This window comes from Cervus elaphus, chromosome 8 (genome assembly GCF_910594005.1).
Source record: "Cervus elaphus chromosome 8, mCerEla1.1, whole genome shotgun sequence".
NCBI lineage: Eukaryota > Metazoa > Chordata > Mammalia > Artiodactyla > Cervidae > Cervus > Cervus elaphus.
Window position 1 is genome coordinate 43,253,985 of NC_057822.1, and position 23,230 is coordinate 43,277,214.

At 41.7% G+C, this 23,230-nt stretch overlaps 1 protein-coding gene across 1 annotated transcript in view; it reads right to left on the minus strand.

Moving 5' to 3' along the window:
• The window catches only part of BMPR2 (bone morphogenetic protein receptor type 2), a 146,306-nt gene extending 134,575 nt beyond the window's left edge, over nt 1–11,731 (minus strand). Inside the window, exon 1 of the mRNA XM_043910371.1 lies at nt 11,608–11,731. Within this exon, the coding sequence (XP_043766306.1) occupies nt 11,608–11,683 (76 nt within the window). The 5' untranslated portion in view covers nt 11,684–11,731. The remainder of the gene's footprint in view (nt 1–11,607) is intronic.
• Nucleotides 11,732–23,230: the final 11,499 nt, after the last annotated feature.

Below are 23,230 nucleotides of genomic sequence, written 5' to 3' on the forward strand. Positions count from 1 at the left end.
AAAGATATAGGTGTTAGCTAAATCTACAGTGGAAATCACATTGCAATATATAAATGTATCAAATCAACATGTCTTACACCTTAAACTTACAAGCTGTTATATGTCAACTGTATCTCAATAAAATTATAATTTCAGTGAATTCTCTGGGGGTCAAGTGATTAGGACTCAGTGCTTTCACTGCTGTTGCCCAAGTTCAATCCCTGGTTGAGGAACTAAGATCCCACAAGCCAAGCAGCATAGCCAAAAAAAATAATGGACTATTCTTTAAAAATAGTGGACGAAGAATTTGAATAGATATTCCCCCTCAGGAGATATACAAACGCTCAACAGGCCCATGAAAAGCTGCTCAACATCATTTATCATAAGGGAAATGAAAATCAAAACTACAATGAGACAACACCTCACACACATTCAGTTCAGTTCAGTCACTCAGTCGTGTCCGACTCTTTGCGACCCCATGAACTGCAGCACGCCAAGCCTCCCTGTCCATCACCAACTCCCAGAGTTTACTCAAACTCATGTCCATCGAGTCGGTGATGCCATCCAGCCATCTCATCCTCTGTCGTCCCCTTCTCCTCCTGCCCCCAATCCCTCCCAGCATCAGGGTCTTTTCCAATGAGTCAACTCTTCTCATGAGGTGGCCAAAGTACTGGAGTTTCAGCTTCAGCATCAGTTCTTCCAATGAACACCCAGGACTGATCTCCTTTAGGATGGACTGGTTGGATCTCCTTGCAGTCCAAGGGACTCTCAAGAGTCTTCTCCAACACCATATTTCAAAAGCATCAATTTTTCGGTGCTCAGCTTTCCTCACAGTCCAACTCTCACATCCATACATGACCACTGGAAAAACCATAGCCTTGACCAGACGGACCTTTGTTGGCAAAGTAATGTCTCTGCTTTTTAATATGCTGCCTAGGTTGGCCATAACTTTCCTTCCAAGGAGTAAGCGTCTTTTAATTTCACGGTTGCAATCACACACATTAGGATGGTTATAATGAAAAAAAAAAAAGACTGGCAAGGATGTGGAAAAGGTAGAACACGTGTACATTGCTGGTAAAATGGCAGAGCCACAGAGAAAAAAAGTTTGGCAGTTCCTCAAAAAACTAAACACAAAAGTACCATATGATCTAACATTTACACCCGCAGATATATATGCATAGGGGCTTCCTTCATAGCTCAGTCGGTGAAGAGTCTGCCTGCAATGCAGGAAACCCAGGTTTGATTCCTGGGACAGGAAGAGCCCCTGGAAAAGGAAATGGCAATCCACTCCAGTACTCTTGCCTGGAGAATCCCATAGACAGAGGAGCCTGGCAGGCTACAGTCCAGGGGGTCGCAAGAGTCAGACACAACTTGGCGACTACACCACTATATATATATAGTGTGTGTGTCTGTGTGTGCGCGTGTGTGTGCGCGACTACACCACTATATATATAGTGTGTGTGTGTGTATGTGTGTGTGTGTGTGTGTGTACACACATGCATAGGTACTGAAAGCAGGGACTAGAACATATACTTGTTCACCAGTATTCACTGCATTCGTTGTCCACCAACAGCCAAAAGGTGAAAACAAGTTTATCAACAGATGAACCAACATACAATGAAATGTTTTTCAGCCTTAAAATGCAATGGAATTCTGACACATTCTGCAACAAGTATAAACCTTGAAAAATTATGCAAAGCAAAATGAGCCAGTAACAAAAGGACAAATATTGTATGATCCCACTTACATGAAATATCTAGAGTAGGCAAAAATCACAGAGACAGAAAATAGATTAGAGGTTACCAGGGGCTGGGAGGAGGAGGGAATTGGGAACTATTGCTTAATGATAACAGAGTTTCTGTTTGGGGAAATGAAAATGTTTTGGTGATAGCTGTACACACTCTGAATGTAATTAATACCACTAAATTGTACAGCTGAAAATAGTGGAAATGGCAAATTTTGTTATATATATGTATTTTTTTTTTTAACCACAATTTTTATAGTTAATAACACAATATACCCAAAGCTGATGCTGGGAATGACTGAGGGCAGAAGAGGGCATCAGAGGATGAGATGGCTGGATGGCACCACCAATGCAATGGACATGAACTTGGGCAAATGTCAGGAGACGGTGAGGGACAGAGAGGCCTGGAGGGCTACAGTCCATGGGGTCACAAAGAGTTGGACACGACTGGGTGACCGAACACCACTACCCGAAAGAACTAAACTATACACATCACATGGGTGAATCATATGGTACAGGAATTATATCCAATAAATCTGCTAGAAACAACTTACTAACCTAAAATTAAAATGGTATTAATTAAATATCACTAACTTAGCATGTATGATAACTGGGTAAAGGCTGAGCCAAAATTGACCTTGACATAATTTATTTTAAAATTAAAATGAAAGTCAAGACTGTAGAGAAGTCTAACCTTCTTAATTAAACTTCTACCTATTTAAAGTTTACTCTAAGGTTTTTCCAACTCTAAAATTCTAAGATTTCAACTATTTAAAAAGCACTCTTTGCAGCTTCCCTGGTGGTTCATTGGTGAAAAAAAAAATCCACCCGCCAACGCAGGAGACAGAGGTTTGATCCCTGGTCCAGGAAGATCCTACAAGCGTCGAAGCCACTAAGGCCATGTGCCACAACCACTGAGTCTGTGCTCCAGAGCCTGGGAGCAGCAACTGAGCCCAGGAATTGCAAGCGCTGAAGCCGGCTGCCCTAAAGCCTGTCCTTCACGGCAAGAGAAGCCACCGCCACGCAGAGCCCACACCACACGCCACAGCTAGACAGATGCACGCAGCAGCCAAAACCCAGCGCAGCCAGAAATAAATAAAAAGCACTCTTTAGTTATAGACTATTTTTTTGGTGCCACACAGCTTGTGGGATCTTAGTTCCTAGACAAGAGATTGAACCCCTGCCCTCAGCTTTTAAGGCAGAGTCCTAACCACTGGACCACCAGTGAATTCCCTAGAGACCTTCTTTACACCACTTTTGTGGTCTTAATTCAACACAGTCAAGGTACAAAACGCATCTTCAAAAAATTTATATTTTCTTCATAGTAGTACCTTCACAATTTCAGAATACTCGTTTCCCCTAACCTAAAAGTACCATATACTCCGTAATAACCAAATGTGTAATTCAAAGTGCTACGCACTTACTAGTAACTAAGCCTAACACTGGCTTTTCTCATATGGTAAGCAAAAGTGTTCTAAGTAAGAGGCCAACCTCTTCACTTTACAAGTGAGGATGAAAGTGAAAGTGTTAGTCCCTCAGTTCTGTAGACTCTGTGACCCCATGGACTATAGCCCGCCAGACTTCTCTAGTCACGGATCTCTCCAGGTAAGAATACTGGAGAGTGCAGCCATTCCCTTCTTCAGGGGATCATCCCAACCTAGGGACTGAACCCAGGTCTCCTGCAGATTCTTTACCATCTGAGCCACCAGGGAAGCCCCCACAAGTGAGGATATTGAGACCGAAAGAGGTGATGTGCCAAAGTAAACAGCCAGGGACTACCCTGGTGGTCCACTGGCTAAGACTCCACACACCCCAATGCAGGAGGTCCCAGTCTGATCCCTGATCAGGGACCTAGATCCCACATGCCGCAATTAAAGAGTTCACATGTCAAAATTAAAGGTCCTGCATGCTGTAATGAACACTGGAGATCGAGTATGCCACAACTAAGACCCGGTGCAGCCAAATAAATAAATAAAACAAAGTGAACAGTCAACAATACCACTAAGAAGTAATTCAAGTCTTTCTAGTTTCCAATTCTGGTTACCTATTTAATTTAGACATCATCTCTTTTCAGGGATAATTAAAGCCTGGGAGAGGAGGAGCAATAAGAGAAAATCAACAAGGGACAGAAGTAGCAATAAGAGAAAAGTATACTCAAGACAATCTAAGGGAGATTTAAAACACACACATACACACACGCACACAACCATTTAGAAGGGGAACTGAAGATGGAGAAGATACAGAATAGAGGAAAAGGAAAGTCACTAGTCAAAAGAGGAGAGTTTCAAGGAAAGAGTGATTAAACTACCATATTCAGTAAAAAAGTCAAAGAGAACAATACTGAAAAGTGACTGGATTTGGCAATTAGGAAGTCACTGCTCACCTAACATACAGTGTGGGGTCAGGAGGGCAAGTAAAGAGTTAAGGATAGGGAAATCAAGACGTGTTCACTGCTCTTTCTTTAAGAAGATAAGCAGAGAAGATAGATATAAAAGGAGAGTTCTATGGCGGTCCAGCGGTTAGGATTCTGAGTTTTCAGTGGTTGGGAAGCTAAGATTCTGCAGGGTGCAAACTCACCAAGGAAAAATTTTAAAGTGTGGATCATCTAGAAGACACACAAGAACACAGTCTCTTCTCCTATATTGGAGAATATCTACAGGAATTTCTCATCCTGAAAGATAGGCAGAGAGAGAAAATAATACAACGCTAAAGGGTTTACAAGATAGCAAAATACCTACCCTTGCTTCCAACAGCATGGGATTGAATTCCCTTTCATAAAGTGATATAGGTTATGGCATGAGACAGTTGGGAGAAGGAAAGCAGCGTTTCTTACTTTTCTCTGAATCCACCAACATTTAGAAAAGAACTATGCACGAAGGAAGCACTAATAAATATTTGTTAGCTGGACATTTTAGTTCTCCTTCCAAAAGTCCTATTATCTGTCCTATTAATGTCCCCATACCTTTCTAGCTGCTCCCATAAGTGCATATTGAAATAGAAACTGGGTCTAACACAAAACACTTCTGGTCAAACAATTACTGTATTGCAATTAAGAGCAAACAATGAATGTTATGTTCTAGTATTCCTGATGAGGTAATGTATTCCAAAATGTTCATATCATTTACTTACAGGCTTATTTCTAACCTTACATAGACTACATATATATGTATTGTTGTAATCTTAGCTGTCATAGCCACCTCACAGACAAAACAAAAGTTCAAAAAATACAAAGTCAAGTTAAGTCTATTGCACTCAAATGTCTACCAAAGTCACCTTCTAGAAAGCAATTAAAAAACTATTTAGATTTTTTAACTAGAGGGGGCAAATACTTTGTTAATATGAGCCTCTTTGGCATGTTTAAGTGCTATGCAAGACGGTCAAATCTCATGAATTTCTAGATACTGTATTTGTTTTATTCATATTCACCTATACTTATTTTCTTCCAGAAGATATCAATCAAATATTTCTTCTTTGGTAGACAGAAATTTAATATATGCAATTTATCCACCTGGAGGTCTCCATGTATTACTAATTTGCAACTGAAACCAAAACAATGTTATATTAATATATTCTGGTTTAGCTTAGCACTAGTTCTTTTTTCTAAACTTCATCAACAGTTTTCACCTAAATTTACTAGGTAAACAACCACTTCTTTCTTCCTTTTTGGCAGAAGGAAAAGGAAAATAAAATGGTCCAAATAAAAGTACAAACTAAATAAACATAACATAATACGAGGTGAGTAAAACAATTAAATATCATCCTTAAGACTAAGAATAATCAATTAAAAAAAATTGTGCAAATTTTAAGAAAAAGGTGTTGGGTAGTTACTGAGAGCATAAAAATAAGAAAGGTTTGGTTATCAGTACTGACTGATTAGAAGGTCCAGAACAGCTTACAACTGGCACAAAAAGTAAGAAAATAAATAAAGCGAAATCTCAGAAAAAAATCTTAGATCCAGTAGTTCTCAAACTTTTAAGGTACATAAATTTTACTTGGGGGAAATCTGTTTAAAATGCAGATTCTTAAACTCAATGTCACTCAATGCCACTCAATATTAAGTGGGTCTGGGCTGGTGTCCAGGAATCTGCATTTCAAACATAATCTTGTCCAACTCCGTAATGCTGCAACTGAGAATACTATGTTAAATAATCCATTTATCCAGAATCACACAGAATGCAAGTCTCCTTAACTCAAGACAGTACTCTTCCTAGTACACCATTTAAACTATTTTGTAGTTAAAAGGCCTGAGACAAAGAAAGAACAAGTTACTAATACATAATCTGCTGTATTGAGCAATTTTAGAATTCTTTTTTATTATTAATTCATTAAGTAACTCTTAAATTCTTGTATGTGCCTAGCAATATGCTATATTACAAAACAAGATATGAACCCTGTCCTCTAGAGGCAATTATCAATTAGGAGGACAAGTGAAGTGAAGTGAAGTCAAAGTTGCTCAACTGTGTCGGACTCTTTGCAATCCCATAGACTATACAGTCCATGGAATTCTCCAGGACAGAATACTGGAGTGGGTAGCCTTTCCCATGTCCAGGGGATCTTCCCAACCAAGGGATTGAACCCAGGTCTCCCACATTGCAGGTGGATTCTTTACCAGCTGAGTCACAAGGGAAGTCCTAGGAGGACAAGGCAAATACACAAAACTAATCGTCAAAAGCAAGACAATACATGAGTAAGCACCAAAATAAGTGGTATGGCCACTACCCTAAAGCAATCTACAGACTTAATGAGATCCCTATCAAATTACCCATTATATTTTTCACAGAACTAAAAAGAATAATCGTAAAATTTATAAGAATGATAAAAGACCCAGAATTGCCAAAGTAACCCTGAAGAAAAGAAAAAAAATGGAGGCATAACCCTCCCAGACTTCAAACAATACTATAAAGCTACAGTAATTAAAACAGCATGGTACTGGCACAAAAACAGACATATAGATCAAGAGAACAGAAGGAGAGCCCAGAAATAAACCCACATACCTACAGTCATTAATCTCTGAGCAAGGAGGCAAGAATACACAACAGAGAAAAAGACAGTCTCTTCAGCAAGTGGTGTTAGGAAAGCCAGACAACTGAATGTAAACCAATGTAGTTAGAATACTCCCTCACACTACACAAAAATAACCTCAAAAAGGCTTAAAGACTTAAATATAAGATATGACACCATAAAATTCCTAGAAGAGAACATGCACAAAACATTCTCTGACATAAACCCTAACAATGTTTTCTGAGGTCAGTCTCCCAAGGCAACAGAAATAAAAACAAAAATAGGGACTTCCCTGGTAATCTAGGGGTTGAGACTCTGCACTTCTACTCTAGGGCATATGGGTTCAATCCCTGGTTGGGTTCAATCCCTGGTCAGGGAATGAAGATCCCACATGTTGAGGCCAAAAAATAAATAAATAAATAAAAGCAAAAATGGGATCTAATCAAACTTAGAAGCTTTTGTACAGCAAAGGAAACCATAAACAAAATAAAAAGACAAAGAACTGGAAGAAAATATCTGCAAATTATATGACCAATGAGGATTTAATTTTCAAAATATATAAACAGTTCATGTAACTCAAAAACAACAACAAAAAAAATAAAAATAAAAAAATGGGCAGAAGACCTAAACAAACATACAGATTGCCAATAGGTACATAAAAAGATGTTCAACTTTACTAATTACTAAAGAAATGCAAATCAAAAGCTACAATGAGGTATCATCTCACACCAGTCAAATGGCCATCACTAAACAGAACATAAAAAATAAATGCTAGAAAGTGTGTGGAGAAAAGGGAACTCTCCTATAGTGCTGGTGGGAATATAAATTGATGCAGCCACTAATGGAAACAATATGGCGGTTCCTTAAAAAACTAGAGTTGCCATATGATCCAGCAATTCCATTCCTGGGCATATATCCACAGCAAACTATAATTCGAAAAGATACACGCACCCCAATGATCATAGCAGCACTATTTACAATAGCCGAGACATGGAAGTAACCTAAATGTCCATCAACAAACTAACAGATAAAGAAGACGTGGTACATACACAAATGGAATACTACTAGAAAAAAAAGGAAATAATGCCATTTGTAGAATCATGGATGGACCTACAGATTATCATATTAAATGAAGTTTAAGTCAGAAAGAGACAAATACCATAAGATATCACTTGTATGTGGAATCTAAAATAGGATACAAATGAATTTATTTACAAAACAGAAAGAGATTCATAGACTTAGAGGACCAAAGAGAAAGGCAGTGAGGGAGAGATAAATTAGGAGTTTGGGATTAGCAGATACAAGATACTATATATAAAATAAATAATCAACAAGGTCTAACTGTATAGCACAGGAAACTATATTCAATATTCTATAATAAAGCATAATGGGAAAGAATATGAAATATGTACAACTGAATTATTTTGCTGTACATCAGAAATTAACATAACACTGTAAGTCAACTATACTTCAATATTTTTTTAAAAAGTGATATGGCCAGTTATAAAATTAACTGATTTACAGTGACTTCATTCTGTACCTTTTATAATTAAAACTTACCCATCAGAGAACAATAATCAATTTTTTCTCTTTCACTGTTAAGAAAGTTGGCCTTTAATGTAGTAAACCTGGAATAAACATCTCTCTCCCCACAATCTACACACACACACATCAACACCCACTCCAACAATACCACCTCCACCACAACCCATATGCCATGATAGTTTTTGTAGACAACGTGTGTGTTGCTGAAGAGATGTATGTTAAACTGAAACCTAGTCAAGTGAACTATTTCAAATGCAGGAAGAATCAGCTGACACCGATGAGGCAGAATCAGCTAACTTGGGTGCCAACTGAGCCATGGACACAACCGAGCCAGACAAGGAGAAAGGATTAAGGATGTAGGACTCCCGAAATCCTTTGGGTCCTGGAGAATCTTCCAGGTTTGGATCCCAAAAATGAGACCATTCAAAATACCACGGACTCCCTGGCCTCCGAGACCAACAAAGATGACAGGAAGGACAAGAAGGATGAAAACAAGAACAAAGACTGGAGGAAAAAAGAGTAGCTGAGTCTGCTCAATGGGCTGCATATGGTGGGGAAGGACACAGGGTTAGATCTGTTATCTGTAACCATTACAACCGAAATGAACAGCTTGGCAACTTAAATTTAAAAAAATTTTTAACAGAAGCTGACTCTTAAATAGGTATTACATTTTTTTTTTTTTTAGGTATTACATTATATCGCATCCTTTTATTAAAACTAAGACTTCATTTAGAAACCAAACAAGCATGTATTTTCTATAAATTCTAATTTCTGCATACCAACTGTTCTTAGAATTAAGGATCCAAGAACTAGATAGAGTAAGTGGGAAAGAGGGACCCAAAAGAAATAGGATTTATCCATGACCCCACAGAGGGAGGTGATGTCAATCTTCCAGTATTATTTTCCTGTTCAGCAGCACCATGTGCACCTGTCTAGTTACATCATTGCATCTGTACATCCCAAATTCACACAGGCCCTCTGTAGCTACCTTACACTTAATGAAACTGCACTAACCACTCCAATATTAGGCAAAGTTTTACACATTTAGAACCATGACATTTGCATAAGAAGTGTGGTACTAAGATCCTGTCAAGAGTCCCGGCTTCTTTTCAAAGGTTAATCTGAAGACACTAACTCTATCTCATGTTCCCAATTAGACTGAGAAGTTGTTGCCTTCATTAACATGGTAGGTAAGGGTGCAGGTTGTAATTTCAGCTCCACAATTTACTGTGTGGTGAGTTATTAAAATTCTCTGTACTTCACTCCGGGCTTCCCAAATGGCTCAGATGGTAAAGAATCTGCCTGCAATGCAGAAGACCCCGGTTCAATCCCTGGGTGGGGAAGATGCCCTGGAGAAGGACATGGCAACCCACTCCAGTCTTCTTTTCTGGAGAATTTCATGGACAGAGGAGCCTGGTGGGCTAAAGTCCATGGGGATGCACAGAGTACTTCACTCTCTATAAAAGGAGCATAACTGAACCTGGAGTAAAGAACTGTCATGAGGATCAAATAAGAAAATACATGTAAGGCTACTAGAACAGTTCCTGGCACATAGCTAGCACTCAGTAAATACTGTTGTTATTATTGTCACAGATCTGAAATCCAACTTCACAAATTTTAGCATCTGGTAGTTAGTAATACTGAAGAAAAAAGATGACTAAAATCACTTTTAAACAGTGATTACTTTAATCTATCCCTTTAAGGACCACTATTCTAATATTTCATTTACCAAACAGAAATCATATGTTTTTTTTTAAGTCAATTGATTTTTCTCTTACTTTCATCAGTTCTAATCACAAAATGATAATTCTGTCAACTATAAGTTAGAATCTGTGTTGTAGAAAAGTCAAGAATAAACCAACACTGAAAAGTGTATGCTCTGAGATTTCTGCTCTTAGAATGACTGCTTAAACTTAAGACCTTTTACTGTCTTCATATTTCACAGGGACCAACCACATGGCTTAATACTAGAGAATTTAAAGAGGTAACACAATATAAAGTAATCCAGAGAAAAATCATTCACTTTTCCCCAAAAGGAACTGTGATAATTAGTAATATTAAAATATCAGTGTTCATATCAGAAGTTCATATTATTTTAACACAACTATCATAAACATAGTAGACATCAATCAACAATATCAAAAGCACAAAAGTTCAAAATTTTTTTCAGTGTTTTCCAAATGGAAATATGAAATCTCCATATCTAACACAAGAAATGAGAAATTTACTGAATGTGAAAATACGCATTTTTAAATGGAAATATGCAATCTCCATATCTAACACAGCATTGAGAAATTTACTGAATGCGAAAATTATACTTATTAAGAAAAAATAACTGGAAAGGTGTTATGTTGTCCTCTATTCATTTTTAAATGTATAATCTATCTGGCCATCCTAAACGCAACTTAAGAATTATATGCAAAATTCACTCCCTAAAATTTCTAAAAGCAAATCACCAAAAGACTTGAAAAGTAACTGCAAACGAAACAAGGTTTTTTCCTAAAGGTGTCTGAGAACTAAGAACAAAATATCCTAAAGAAAGGATTTTCCTTTAAGCTTCAGTAAAATGTCAAAAGAACTTTCAGGACTCAAATCTCCTATAAGTCTTGACGTGAGGTCAAAGTTGCCTCAATGACAGGAAAGCCAATAGAAAGCCAGATGACTAAATGAAAACTTACTGAAAATACTTCTAAGCCCAAAAGTAATTCCAAAAGTATACAAAATATGAGTGTCCAGACTGATAAGATCAAAATTACTAATACACTTCAAAACAAAATAATGATAAAAACGATTAACAGTAGTACACAATGTACTAAGAATCTCTCAATTCTGCCTTCCTCAACATTTTTTGGAATAATCAAAGTACCAGGGATTCTCAAAGAGTGATCTACATCTAAAAATAAGCTTCAAGTGTGTGTTCTACAGTGGATGTCCTTTCTACATACAGCCAAATCTGCTCCTTTATATTAAAAAAAAAAAAAATCTACAGGTCTGTTCCCAAAGATCTCCTAATAGGCACGGTTCGCTGGTGATTAAAATATTATTTTTAATCCCTGCATTACCTCACAGCTAAAAATGTCAAGATACCACACCCTACGTGTCTTTCTTCCCCCCCCGCCCCGGTGGGGGGAGTGGGGGGTGGGGAATACGAGGTGTGGGGATTTGAAACTCCACGAAAACGTGGAAGGTTAGCTCTCCGGGAGGACCGGGACAGGCGCGCAGGTCCGGGGCGATCAGGGGACGCGCGGCGAAGGGCGAGCGCAGGCCTCGGCCTCTGCGGGCTCGCTCCCCGCCAGCCGCAGGGAAGTGGCCCGGACGCGCCACCCGGGGCGACTCACCGGCCGCAGCGCTGACCAGCAGGACGGTCCACAGCAGCGAGGGCACCCGCCGGGGCCGCCGCGGCGACGAAGTCATCCCTGGGTCAGCCGAGAAGGAGAGCAGAGAAAGAGAAAGACGGAAAGTGAATACGGGCGGAGAAACGCGGCCGGGAGGCTAGTCCTCGCTCTCGTCGGACTTCTCCGGCCCGTATTACAATGCAGTTTGAAAGGACAAATGGCAGAGGAGAGGACCGAGCGGCAGAGTTTTCATTCCGCTGCACAAATTCCCTTCATTTCTCTCCCTCGCGGCTGGGGGTGTTCATTCGCCCAGGACTGGGTGCCTCGGCGCCCCAAACTGAAGGCATGTCCGTGGGGGAGAAGCACGGAGACGAGAAAAAAAAAAAAAGCCCCGCAGTTATTTCCCCCGTAGTTTCACGATATCGAAGAAATATCCAGGTCTGGGAGAAAACATATCCAGGGTGCCGAGGGGTGGGCAGCGGGGATTCGAGGGGCGCCGAGGATCAGAACAAGTTCCCGACTGCCGGGAAGGGCGAAGCCGGACGGCCGGCGGCGGCGCCGGGCGACCCGAGGCGCATCGCCTGTGCTCCGGAGGGGCAAGAATCCTTTTAAGTTTCGCTTCAGTGCTTCCCTCACTCCGGTCTTGAGCACAGCAAATCCTCCTCCTCGACCGGATCGAAAAAGGTGCCTGCCTCCATGGACAAACCCACCGCCTTCACGCCTTCGCGGAACAATCCTGCGAGCGTTGGGCAGGTCCCGGCCGGAGGGCTGAGGGGCGGTGGGAAGCGGGGGAGGGGAGGGGTCGGCAGGCTGCCCTTCCTAGCCCTCCCGGGTGCGCTCCTCGCTCTTTCTCTTTTTTATTGCTGCCGCTCCATCTTGCCTGAGGTAAATTCCGCCGTAAAAGCTTCGTCTTCTCCCTTCAAGGGCTCCTGTGAGCGAATCACAACCCCCTCCCCAGAGGAAGCCGCCGCCGCCGCCGCCGCCTCGTTTTCCCGCAGCTCTAGGCTCCGGGCGGAGCTCGGGTGTCGCGGGCCGAGGGCGGGGGGCGGCGGGAGGGCGGATGTAGGTGGCTAGGGAGGGGGGTAGGCAGCGAGGCGGCGAGACACCCCGCGCCCCTCCGGGAAGCACTTCCAGAGGCTCCGAGCAGACCAGACACAAAGGGGGGAGTCGCCGCAGCTGCCAGTCTGCGGCGCTCCCGGTCACCGGAGTCGCCCCGCCTCCGCCGCCGCCTCCGCCTCCTCCTCCGTCTCCAGCTCTTCCCGGCCCTGTCTGTCTCGGGCCTGTGGTGCAGCGCGGGCGGCGGCAGCGGCGGCGGCGGCGCGACGAGGCCCGCACTGCGCCTGCGCGCTCGCGGCCCCGCCCGGCCCCGCCCCTCGCTCCCGGGCTTGCTGAGGCTGACTCCGGGGCTCTCGCGCTGCGAGTCTCCCCCCAGCCACCGAGAGCAGGGCGGGGCTGGCCGCCCGCGATGGGCAGCAATGGCCTTTCTCCTTGACGCTCACATACCTTCTAGACGAGCACGCGTGGGATTTGTGTGCTTAAGAGAGGGCAGCCGCGTCTATTGTCCAAGCTTTGGCAAACTCTTCCGAGCTCGGTGATTTAGCCTCTGAGTCCTTTGGGACTCCTGGAGTAAAAGCCTGGAGGGGCAGAACTACCCCCTTTGTTTCTTGGGGCCGGCGCCTGCCTCTCCGTCGCTCAAAGAATCGGGACGGACCCGCCTTTCCCAGAACCAGAGACTTTGGCCTCCTCGGGCTACCCTCACTGACTCAAACAAAAGCCGGAATTGGAAAGACCACCCCTGTATTGATGTTTTTTGCTCTAATCGGTGGCCTGCTTCCCTCAAGTACCCATTACCGGAACCCTTCTTGGCTAACTGGAATATTGAACATTCGAAAGGATGCAAAGCTAGAAAGAACTCATTCTTTTACAATTCTGTTCGCTGTCCCGCTGTCTGTGCATATTTCTCTATGCAGCGAGGTTTCCACTTCGAGGGTGGGCCTTTATTCACAAAGGCTGGGAGCCTTGGAAGCCCCTAAGGCATTTGAAAGGAAATTTGCGGTGAGGAGTAGCGTCTCAGGGTGAAGAGTGGGGTCGAGTCTACGCACCCAAGGGAAAGAGCAGGTCTTGCTGCTACCTAAGCCTCCTTTGAATCTGACTCGGATCTGTTTAGCAGGTTTTTTTGAATTGCAAAACCCCAAGCAACCAGGATTGTGGAAGGGAATTCTCCCCCAACCCTGCAGCTTCTACACACTCCTGCAGGATCTGGTCGACTTGGGTGGGATTTTGCTAGGCGAAGAGGGAGAAGGTGACGTGCGTGGCGCCATGATCGGAAGTCTGGGTTTAATTCTTAGCTGCTAGGTGGAAAATCTGCGTGGGAGGGCGATCTTAGAGGTGAATTCTAGCCTTCCCTTCTCCTACTAAGCAGAAGGGTTATTCTGAAGGCTGGTTTTACTGGTCTTTCATTGTAGCTAAGGGGCAGTTCCAAAGATACCTTCAAATATACACTCCTGAAGTCCTAATCTTTGCTTGCTTATTCAAGTCCCCTTTTATCTCTTTATCTGAACTTGATGTAAATAAATCTGCACATTCCTTACACTAGTTGGTGTTATCATACTAAGTATCTCATATAATTAGGGGTTGTGGTAATCCCAGCTCAGAATTCTCAGACCCTTTTTAGTGGAAATATTTTTATACTGTTTACCCTTAAAGCAGAGAGGTTTTTTGTAGTAAAATCCTTTAAACAGAGAAGGAAAAAAAAAGGAGCATATGCTTTGATTCACTAGCTTTATGGTGTGTGTGTTTGTGTGTGTGCGCGCTCACAAGGCGTGCTTCGCTTCCCAGGGGCCCAGTGCTAAAGAATCTGTCTGCCAATGCAGGAGAGGAGGGTTTCATCCCTGGGTCGGGAAGATTCTCTGGAGGAGGAAAATGGCAACCCACCCCAGTATTCTTGCCTGGAAAATTCCATGGACAGAGGAGCCTGGTGGCCTACAGTCCATGGAGTCGCAAAGAATCAGACACAGCTGAGCACACACACCATATGTGTGTGTATGTATATCTGTGTATATGTATATATATATACATATGTATGTATTGCCCAAAGACCCAAAATTGTTTTACCATTTGATTTTCAAGAAATAAATAAGATTGAGCACTCAGAGTAATAGGTATTAAGTACGTCAGAGGTGTAAACAGTGGTAGTATACTGTTTTACTTTCTCAAATTAGGATTAAGTATTTGATTAGTTTTTATTTGCACAAAAATTCCCCTAAGAAACAGTGTACCCTTGTATATATTATAAATGTATAATAAGTTATATAGAAAAGAAGAAAGAGTCCTAGGAATTTACATGAAAAAATTATGCCACCAACTTGATAATAAATAAGCAGTAGATAACTAGATATACAACCCCCTTCCCTTTTTTGTTGTTCCTTGTAATATCTCAGCTGGGACATGGGTGTTCACTCATGAGATATAACATCAGAGAAGAACTAGAACTTGGCAATCAATCTGTTCAAAAAGACAAGACAGACAATACAAGTCAAACTCAGGCGAGAATAAAGATACTGGCAGGGCAGGGAAGTTTGCTATCTGTACTAGTTAGGATAAACTGGGTTATAACAAACAGCAGCTTATTACAACAAAATTTAGTTCTCACACATGTTACATGTTTGATACAAGTTGTTAGGAAGCCTATCACAAATGTGGTTCACTGGAAACCAAACCACTGAAACTGAGATTTGCACATAGGAGGTTTTGGGGTAATGCTCTCAAAAACAATCTCTGAAGAATGCGGGTTACAAGATCAGTCAGAGGGAGAAGTTGTCAGCATAGTTACCACTGAGGCTTCAGCCAGTTCTTCAGAGAGCTCTGGCACTAGCATGGCCCTTCAACATTGTCCTAAATTGAGGCAAGGGGCTAGGTCTATACCCTCACATCAACCCATCACTGGATACAGGCTGCACCCAGGGAAGGGAGGTGCTCCTTGGATGAGAGGGCTGTCTTTATCCAAAAGCAACACCTCCAGAGAGGGACACAGCTGAGGACTGTCAGCTACCAGTATTTCCAGCAGTTGGGAGAGATGGTGTTTCAGTTCTAAATGGTAAATCTTGGAGTTCAGTACAACATCCACTACTTGGACTCTGCTCATTGTAATCACTGAAGTCCCCAGACTGGTGGAGGCTTCACTGAGATACGTGCTTTCAGGATTACCACAATAGGGATCATAAAATTTAACTGCTAGTTTACAGTGTCTTGTATTAGCCATTAAAATGCTTCCTCCCAGAAGCAACAAGCTTCACTTCCACTCACATGTTATTGGCCAAAAGAAGTCACATGGCTAAACCTAACTTCGAGAGAAAGGGGAAATGTAATGCTATCCAACATGACTAGAAAGAAGAGAACATGAAAATCTGTGAACAACTCTAACAACTACCATGGTGTCCAAGGGGAAGTTAATCCTCAGACCTCTAATCAAAAGCCCAACAAGTAGTACAGGAGGGCTTTCTAACATATGAGAAAAACTCTGGGGTGAGAAACTGGAAAATGAAGGGAGCAACGCGGACATTCAGGTGGGCAGACCAAGGTATGTCTCTTCATGGATTATGTTTCCTCTGAAGTGGAAGACTTGCAAAAGCAACGTAAGGCCCTGGGTTTAGGAGGGGCCTGGGAGGGCTGAGCAGATTGTTAGAACGAGGGTCGGAATAAGGACAGAAACCCTATGAGGACTAGTAGGAGTTACCTGGGCTCAGAGATACTGAATACTTTTAAGAACAAACTTTATCATCATAAAGCAGTGGTGTCAAAGAAAAATAGAAGAAAAACTCTTAACTCTAGAATAAAAAAAATACAGATGCCCAGAAGTTAGCATTGAAACAACCTTCAGGGTCCAGTAACAGAAGGCAACTTAAAGCTGCTTAGACACTTTAAGATTTAATCTTTAGGTTATAACTGAGCAATATGCAACATGGCACTGTCTCCTATTGTAAGGCTAAGTTTTAGTTCTGGGGAGAGGGGAAAACCCAGATGTGAAATATGAGGAAAATCAAATTGGAAATTGACCTCCACTCTCACCCCAACATGCTCTGGATCTAAAAGCAAACTTAAGTCTCTCTCTTTCTGAAACAAGCAAAGCTTTAAAAATAAAAGAAACAAAAAAATTCAGTGTTTGGAACATAGAACTATTGTCCCATCTCTTTCCTACTCTTTTTATGTAACTTTTGAAAATTAGTTAGCCTAGCTTCTGGGGTAACTCTTCCCTGTAAGTACAAAATAAAATCATCTAAGGCTCCCATCCTGAGTGACTCACAACAGGAGAACCCAACCTCTCCCTAAGCATGTGAAAGATCCCAAACCTTGAATGGAGGGCTTATGTTTTCCACAGATTTATCTGATTTGGTCTGAACTTCTCTACTAACACTTTGTAAGAACTTTTTCTTGCAGATGTCAGACACTGAGCTCTGCTTTCCTCCAAGGAGTAGCAACAGGACCCTTCCTTTATTTCCTAAGCTACTCTAAAACATGGCTAAAATTTTTACTAAGGCTTGGAATGTTTTTGAAGTCTCACATAATAAAGGAAATCTTAGAATATCAGATATCCTGGCTCCCTGTAGTCTTTGAACCACACCAATATCTGCCCAGTGTATCCACTTCTCCCTTTGAAAGTAGTATTCCTTAGCCTATAGCCACTAGCCGTTTTTCTAGGATCCAGTCTTGTCCTCTTGCTATATCCAGCTAAAGTTCATCCATTCATCCACCCATCTGTCCTTTCATTCTTTCATTTATATAATCAATAAATAAACATTTCACTGAACTATGTTCCAGTTACTATTCTAGAAACAATGATACAGAAATGAACAAGGGAGCTAGGTTCCTTATGTTCATCCTCTCATGACACTTGTGGTTTTTTTTCTATTATTGTTTAACAAATTTCCACAAACTTAGGAGCCCAAAACCACACATGCTTATCATCTCACAATTTCTGTGGATCAAGAGTCCAGGCACAGTTTAGCTGGTGTCTCTGCTCAGAATCTCTCAAAGTTGCAATCATGGTGTCAGCCAGGCTGTGTTCTCATCTGAAGGACTGACTGGGGAAGAATCTCCTTTTAAGCTCATTAACATGTTGACTGTCTGCCAGGGACTGCTCTCAGAGGCAGACTGCTCTCTTGCTGGAGTCTACTAAGACTGAGTCTTATATAAATAACATAATCATGAGAGTGGCATCCTGTCTCCTTTGCCATATTCTATTGATTAGAAGCACATCATAGTTTCCACCCACACTCCAAGGGAAGGGATTTTAAAAGGATGTGGATAATTGGGGGTCACCTTAGGTTATGTTCATCACATTACCTTTTAGCAAGGAGAAAAATATGAGAGGGAGAGTCATATTCTACCTTAAAATGACTTACCAGAGAAATCTTGTCTGAGGAAGTGTCACTTGACCTGGGATTTGAATGATGAAAAGGATTCCACCAGAATGATCTCTGCTAGAGATCTGATAGAAGAGGCTTTTTGGCTTAGGAAACAAGCAAAAGCCCTGAACTAGTTAGGACAACCTTGGTATGTCCAGCTAATGAAAAGGGGGCCCGTTTATTGGAGCATAGGAGATACAGTTAAGAGAGGTAGGCATGCCTCACAAGGCTAATAGGCCATAGTAAGGATGTAGATAATGTGCCTATTTGTTCTCAGTTTCAGTTCCTACCCTTTTCTCCTTTGTCAGAGACTGATTCCTACAAATTAAATTTCCATGACTGCATTGCCCACTGGCATCTAATTAGGTTCAGCCAATGGGAGGTAGAAAATCCAGTCCGAGCTCCTCTCATTTACTCCTTTGTTCAGCAAGTATTTATTGTCTACTGTGCTCCAGGATCTGTACTATGTTAGTAAGAACTTCTGTTCTCTAGAGCTTTATGCTAGCAAAGAATTTACAGTTCCTCAAACACACACACACCTCTGTGTCTTTACATTAACCTTGTATCTTCCAAGAATGCCCTTTTCCCCTCTTGTTGTCTTATTAATTTTTGTTCATCACAAAACATCCAGGTCAGACAGTACTACCTTTAAGAATATTTGCCAGACCCCAAATCCCAATCAGAATTATTCCCTCTTTGTGTTACCTCTGTGCATTTTATAAGCTTGTAGTGTTGCACTTTTCAGGCTGCATTTTGATTATTTGCATTCCCTTTTCTCCCTTATTGCTTTATTGACTATGACAAAGTCTTTGACCGTGTGGACCACAGTAAACTGTGGAAAATTCTGAAAGAGATGGGAATACCAGACCACCTGACCTGCCTCTTGAGAAATCTGTATGCAGGTCAGAAAGCTACAGTTAGAACTGGATATGGAACAACAGACTGGTTCCAAATAGAAAAAGGAGTACATCAGGGCTGTATATTGTCACCCTGCTTATTTAACTTATATGCAGAGTACATCATGAGAAAAGTTGGACTGGATAAAGCACAATCTGGAATCAAGACTGCCGGGAGAAATATCAATAACCTCAGATATGCAGATGACACCACCTTTATGGCAGAAAGTGAAGAGGAACTAAAGAGCCTCTTGATGAAAGTGAAAGAGGAGAGTGAAAAAGTTGGCTTGAAGCTCAACATTCAGAAAACTAAGATCATGGCATCCAGTCCCATCACTTCATGGCAAATAGATGGGGGAACAGGGGAAACCGTGGCTGGGTTTATTTTTCTGGGCTCCAAAATCACTGCAGATGGTTATTGCAGCCATGAAATTAAAAGACGCTTACTCCTTGGAAGGAAAGTTATGACCAACCTAGACAGCATATTAAAAAGCAGAGACATTACTTTGTCAGCAAAGGTCCATCTAGTCAAGGCTATGGTTTTTCCAGTGATCATGTATGGATGTGAGAGTTGGACTGTGAAGAAAACTGAGCACCGAAGAATTGATGCTTTTGAACTGTGGTGTTGGAGAAGACTCCTGAGAGTCCCTTGAACTGCAAGGAGATCCAACCAGTCCATCCTAAAGGAGATCAGTCCCAGGTATTCATTGGAAGGACTGATGTTGAAGCTGAAACTCCAATACTTTGGCCACTTGATGCAAAGAGCTGACTCATTTGAAAATACCCTGATGCTGGGAAAGATTGAGGACAGGAGGAGAAGGGGACAACAGAGGATGAGATGGTTGGATGGCATCACCAACTCAATGGACATGTTTGGGTGAACTCCGGGAGTTGGTGATGGACAGGGAAGCCTGGCGTGCTGCAGTTCATGGGGTTGCAAAGAGACGGACACGACTGAGCGACTGAACTGAACTGAACTGAACTTTCTCCCTCACTAGATTGTGAGCAATTTAAAAAGAGGGATGAACTCTTATTTTTTTGGGGGGGGCGGGGGATAAACTCTTATTTATCACTCTATCCCCAGCAATAAGCACAATACCTAGCACAGAATAGTTTCTAAATAAAGACTGTAGAAATGAACTGTTTATGATCGCCCTTATGACAGTGTTAACAATGACGGTGGGTATTGAGGTCTTGGATTTTCTAGAATCTATGAATCTTCCTTATAACCTAGGAACGGGGTAGTTAGGATTAACAGCTCATCTTTATGAATACCGTCCTTTTGCCTCTCCTTATATCAATATAGGGCTTCCCAGGTGGCCCTAGTGGTAAAGAACCTGCCTGCCAATGCAGGAGACAGACACTGGTTCAATCCCTGGGTTGCAGCTATGGTACACATACACAATGGAATATTACTCAGCCATTAAAAAGAACTCATTTGAAGCAGTTCTAATGAGATGGATAAAACTGGAGCCCATTATACAGAGTGAAGTAAGCCAGAAAGATAAAGACCAATACAGTAAACTAACGCATATATATGGAATTTAAAAAGATGGTAACGATAACCCTATATGTGAAACAGAAAAAGAGACACAGATGTACAGAACAGATTTTGAGACTCTGTAGGAGAAGGCGAGGGTGGGATGTTCTGAGAGAACAGCATTGAAACAATTATACTATCAAGGTTGAAACAGATCACCAGCCCAGGTTGAATGCATGAGACAAGTGCTCAGGGCTGGTACACTGGGAAGAACCAGAGGGATCGGATGGGGAGGGAGGTGGGAGGGGGATCAGGATGAAGAACACATGTAAATCTGTGGCTGATTCATGTCAATGTATGGCAAAAACCACTACAATATTGTAAAGTAATTAGCCTTCAACTAATAAAAATAAATGAAAAAATTAAAATTAAAAAAAATATAAATTAATTTTTAAAAAAATCCCTGGGTTGGGAAGATCCCCTGGAGAAGGAAATAGCAACCAGTATTCTTGCCTGGAGAATCCCATGGACAGAGGAACCTGGTGGGCTATAGTCTGTGGGGTCACAAAGAGATGAACATGACTGAACAGCTAATACTTTTTCTTATATCAACACATTTTGAGGATACTTTTAGGTTTCCTTCTACACTAAAATAGCCTTTTTCAGGCTAGAATCACCAATGATTTTAGACGTTATTAATTAGAAACTATTAGTTCTCTAGACCTAAGAGTCTAAGAAAGCAAGTAGGAGGTAATATGACAAACGTTTACTAATTTGGATTAAATCAGGTGAAAGAGCACCTGAGACAATGAGTCAATGAGGTCTGACTTGTGGGACTTATAAAATATTAAAGAAACACAATGTGTCAAAGTAATAATGAGCTAAATGTAATAATTAGTCTATAAAAGTTCATGAAAAGAAAAGAAGAAAAAGGTTTCCTGGAATGTTTTTGATGCTTTTGAGTTAACCTGAAGTGTGTTAAGCAGAGTAGTGGCATGATCGAATATGCATTTTGCACAAATCATCAGACTGCTGGAGACTGGTTTAGAATGAGTGGTTCAGACTGCCAAATGGAGATTGGCTTAGAATGAGTGGATCAGGGGATCAGCTAGGAGGCTACCTAGCTCAGGAGGAGAGATCTTTATGTTAAGAATCCTTTAGGGGATTCCTTGGTGGCTCAGTGGTAAAGAATCCACCTGCCCATGCCGGAAACATGGCTTAGATCCCTGATCAGGGAAGATCCCACATGCTGCAGAGTAACTAAGCCAATGAATCACAGCTACCGACCCTGTGCTCTGGAGCCCTCAAGCCACAACAAGAGAAGTCATCGCAATGAGAAGCGCTGCAACGAAGAGTAGCCCCCACTGGTTGCAACTAAAGAAAAGCCCATGCAGCAATGAAGACCCAGAACTGCCAAAAATAAATAAGTAAATACAAAGTATTAAAGAAAAAAAAAAGAATCACTTAGACCAAAAGAGCTATGTAACCAGAAGTTAATAATAGAACCAATAGTTCATGATTATAGCTAATTATTAAAAACCAGCAACATTTTCCAGTATACTTCAGCTCTACTTTAGACTAGTTCTTTGTATCAGTCTCAAAATTACCAGTTAAAATAGGAAGTCAGGTACGATAAATAAAATAAGGATGAAACAGGACACAAGGTGGGCTACTCTACTTTCAGAAAGAGAGAGAAACTTAAACCCGGAGTGAGTTTTAACCCAAAGGTTAAAATGCGAAACCCCAGAACTATCATTGCAGAATCCCTTCTTGTCTGTGCTCATGGGAAAAGGGGAGACTAGGCTTGTAGCTGGAACTCAGGTAAACTATGGGGAGAAGGATGCAGAATCTGGACAATAGGCGACTGTCCTATAGGAAATGTGGCTATTTTGACGTTAGTAGCAGACATTGGTGCTCCACAAACATATCATCTGCTCCCCAGTTTTTCCAGCTCCTTTGTGAAGCTGTAGTAGAAGTAATGTGCGTCATTTCCAACCAAAGCACAGAAGAGTCAGTATTATACTCCAGCCTTTCCTACAACAACCACGAAGGTCAAGCATATTAGGTAGTACAACTACAAGATGGTGCAGCCCCCATACCTCACTTCTCTTATAACTGAAAGGAAGTCCACATTAACCTTCGCTGGACATGCATCTTGAGTGAAAAATATACCTTCATATTAATAAACAGAAATTACAGAATAGTTATTGAGCGTAATCTAGTCTATGTGTGTGTGTGCTCAGTCGTGTTAGCTTCAACAGATATAGTACTCAAATGACAGGCTATAGCAGTATGAAACTAATATTGATATCATGAATTGATGCTTTTGAGCTGTGGTGTTGGAGAAGACTCTTGAGAGTCCCTTGGACTGCAAGGAGATCTAACCAGTCCATCCTAAAGGAGATCAGTCCTGGGTGTTCATTGGAAGGACTGATGTTGAAGCTGAAACTCCAATACTTTGGCCACCTCATGTGAAGAGTTGACTCATTGGAAAAGACCCTGATGCTGGGAGGGATTGGGGGCAGGAGAAGAAGGGGACGACAGAGGATGAGATGGCTGGATGGCATAGCTGACTCGATGGACATGAGGTTGAGTAAACTCCGGGAGCTGATGATGGACAGAGAGGCCTGGCGTGCTGCGGCTCATGGGGTCACGAAGAGTCGAACACGACTGAGCGACTGAACTGAACTGAACTGAATATCATGTCAGCGCATTTTTACAAAACAGGGTCATAATTCACAAATAAGAATCATGAAGGAGAGTAGCTAATACTTTTTTAAATTACTGAAATGTCTCATTAAAAAGTACAAAGATTACCTGAGGATCAACCTAAGGGTCTGGAGCAG